This window comes from Penaeus monodon, chromosome 15, assembly GCF_015228065.2.
Source record: "Penaeus monodon isolate SGIC_2016 chromosome 15, NSTDA_Pmon_1, whole genome shotgun sequence".
NCBI classification, from domain to species: Eukaryota; Metazoa; Arthropoda; class Malacostraca; order Decapoda; family Penaeidae; genus Penaeus; species Penaeus monodon.
The window spans coordinates 15,032,865-15,035,615 of NC_051400.1; the positions used below are offsets into that span (position 1 = coordinate 15,032,865).

The following is a 2,751-nucleotide window of genomic DNA, read 5'->3' on the forward strand; positions in this document are numbered from 1 at the left end:
CGTTATTTTCATGATCTCTGCACCGAAGTGAGACTCTGTGGTAATACCACCCGTGAAGACTTCCCTTGTGAATTTTGGGGGATTGTCATTGATGTCATTAACAAAGACATGGACCTTGAGCAGTGTGTCATCCCTGGGGTCAAAGAAGGCTACAGGTTCGGGCAGAGTGAGGCAGTCCTCAGTGGCTTTGACGAGAAGTGTGTAGTGGTCCTCTGCCTCACGGTCTAGCTCCTTCATGGTCTGTTGGAATGGAAGGAATTTAGTACACAAACATTTAAAGCTCTCTCCCTTTTAGAGGATTACAGTGGTTTACTGAAATTGAAAAAAGACGAGAAATAATAAATATACAGTATTTTATATAAAGGAAAATATTAATTTCATTAAATAGCACAACAAATATTTTAAAAATCAGTTGAATAATGGATTCAAGACCCATTTTTTAAAATCTAAATTCCAGAGTTTAAATACAAAATTATCATTCATAATGAACCATTAAAACCATACAAGTCATCAACTCACCATGAGTTCATGGGATATTCTGTCCAAGCTAAAGGTTGAGTATTCATCTCCTCCAACAATAAAATAGCAAACATGGGCACCATTGTCTTCATCAACATCATCCAAATCTACTGTGTCAATCAACTTTGATCTCTCTGATCCAGGTGTCTTGTGTTCTGTGGAGAAGAGAAAATTAGGTTACTGAGAATGCCATCTATATCCTTCCCTCAGTTGTAGTCAGGGTAATACATTGAGGTTAAACAAAGAGTTACTACACCTTTCATGACAAGTTACATAAATGTCTTACCTGTAAAATTCACTATCATTTGGTCTTTTAGGAACTGTGGTTCGAAATCATTAATATTTCGGACATAGATTGTAAGATCAAGATCACTTGAAAGGGGTGCTGGTACTCCTTGGTCATAGGCTTCAACACGAATCTGCAAAAAGTGGAAGTTACAACTGGCTTCTGGGCATATACTGATGTTTAAAAAAAGCAGTTGAACATATAATAATAGGCAATTCTGACTTCTTTTTATTGGTAATATCGATCCATAAAAAATACATCTTCAATTTCTGGGCATTTCAAATTGTTTATAAGTCTTTAGCTTGCATTCAGTATTAACAGATTTATAACAAGAACTTAGCTGTGTTACCTCATATATTTTTTGTCTCTCTCTGTCCAGTGGCTTTTGCAGGAGAACAGCACCTGTTATTTCATCAATGCTGAAAGTTTGCCAGTCACCAAGAGCATCCTTGAGAATCCTGTACCTCACTGCTCCATTGATTCCAATATCTTCATCTGTGGCCCTCACCTGTATGACTAGACTCCCGACTGTTGCATTCTGTTGATATAAATAAGTCTTAGACAATGGATAGATTAATCAAGAATATACAAATAAATGCTACTTGAGGACTGAGTAAGAGTATGTTAACAACAAACAACACAAAATTTTTTGGTATCTTGTAGATGTAAAACACACTTCATAAACCATTTTTACCTCAGGAACACGAATAGTCAGGTTGACTGAAGGGGAGACAAAGAGCGGAGCGTGATCGTTAAAATCAGTCACACAGACATCAACTTTTGACATGACTGAGTTTGGCGGGAAGCCTCTGTCTTGTGCCTGCACTATTAAGGAGTAGTTCCCATACTGCCCTACAAGTGGTTTGGCAGCAAATACTTGAGCAGCTGTTTGATCTATCATCCGCAAATCAAAAAGTCCTGAGAAGAGAGAAAGTTGGTAAAACCCTTGTATTTCAAATATTAAACAAACTTCTAAACAACAAAGCAATAATACTATCAACTATAATTGCACTACGGCAGAACTAGAAACTGACACAGATATCTACAGCTATTCAACCCAAAAGGCAGAATACCAAAACATAAAATCTAAGGAGCTTACCTTTTTCATTTCCACCCTCAATAGTGAAGAGTATCCTTCCATTGGGAGAGGCTGGATCATCACCATCAGTAGCCCTCACAACAGTAACGGTCTCTCTTGCTTCGTGGAATTCTGTGATCATTGTGCATCCTTCACGTTCCACAAATACTGGTGCTTCATCATTGATGTCTGCTACTGTGACTCTGTATCGTGGCAATATTTGTGATTACATTTACTGCATTGCCATTCAAATAATAAAGTAACAATAATATGTATTATATACAAGTTTCTAAAAAGGAAGGCTTATCTTATATTTGAATAAATGTGATAGAAATGACCAAGATGGAAATAAGCATTCAATTTCTCTCTTAAAATCTAAATACATTACCCAGAATAAGAAGGATAAATACACTAGTACCAACATGATGTTTTAATCAGAACATAAAAGGTAATATCTGACGTGAAAAAAAGAAACGGGCATTTACCCAATTTGCATAAACGCATTTCTTGATTCTCCAGTGGAATAGCCAAATTGGTAATTGTCCCAGGCTTCAATAAGGAGAGTAAAGGAGCCCATTTCCTCACGATTCAGTGGAGAAGCAACAGTAATGACACCAGTATCTGGATCAATCTGAAATGTAAATAAAAATCTAATAACTATCTGCTCTTATGTTAAAAAATATAGTGGTACAATATACCCACATTGAAGTACACTACATTCCTAAAAAGTACACATCGACATAACAAAACAATAACAATACCCACTATATGTCTACTCACATGACACAAAAACACCAAAGCATACATACGCCAATTTCCACTAACTCACTCTAATACGATTCCCAGCAAACAGACTTTTTTAACACTT

At 36.5% G+C, this 2,751-nt stretch overlaps 1 protein-coding gene across 1 annotated transcript in view; it reads right to left on the bottom strand.

Annotated features, from left to right (window-relative positions):
• The window catches only part of LOC119581772 (cadherin-23-like), a gene marked incomplete in the record, with an annotated part of 64,191 nt that overhangs the window by 5,972 nt on the left and 55,468 nt on the right, over positions 1-2,751 (bottom strand). The window contains 7 exon segments of the mRNA XM_037929905.1: positions 2-240; positions 520-674; positions 806-938; positions 1,155-1,343; positions 1,500-1,723; positions 1,905-2,086; positions 2,369-2,516. Of these exon segments, the coding sequence (XP_037785833.1) occupies positions 2-240; positions 520-674; positions 806-938; positions 1,155-1,343; positions 1,500-1,723; positions 1,905-2,086; positions 2,369-2,516 (1,270 nt within the window).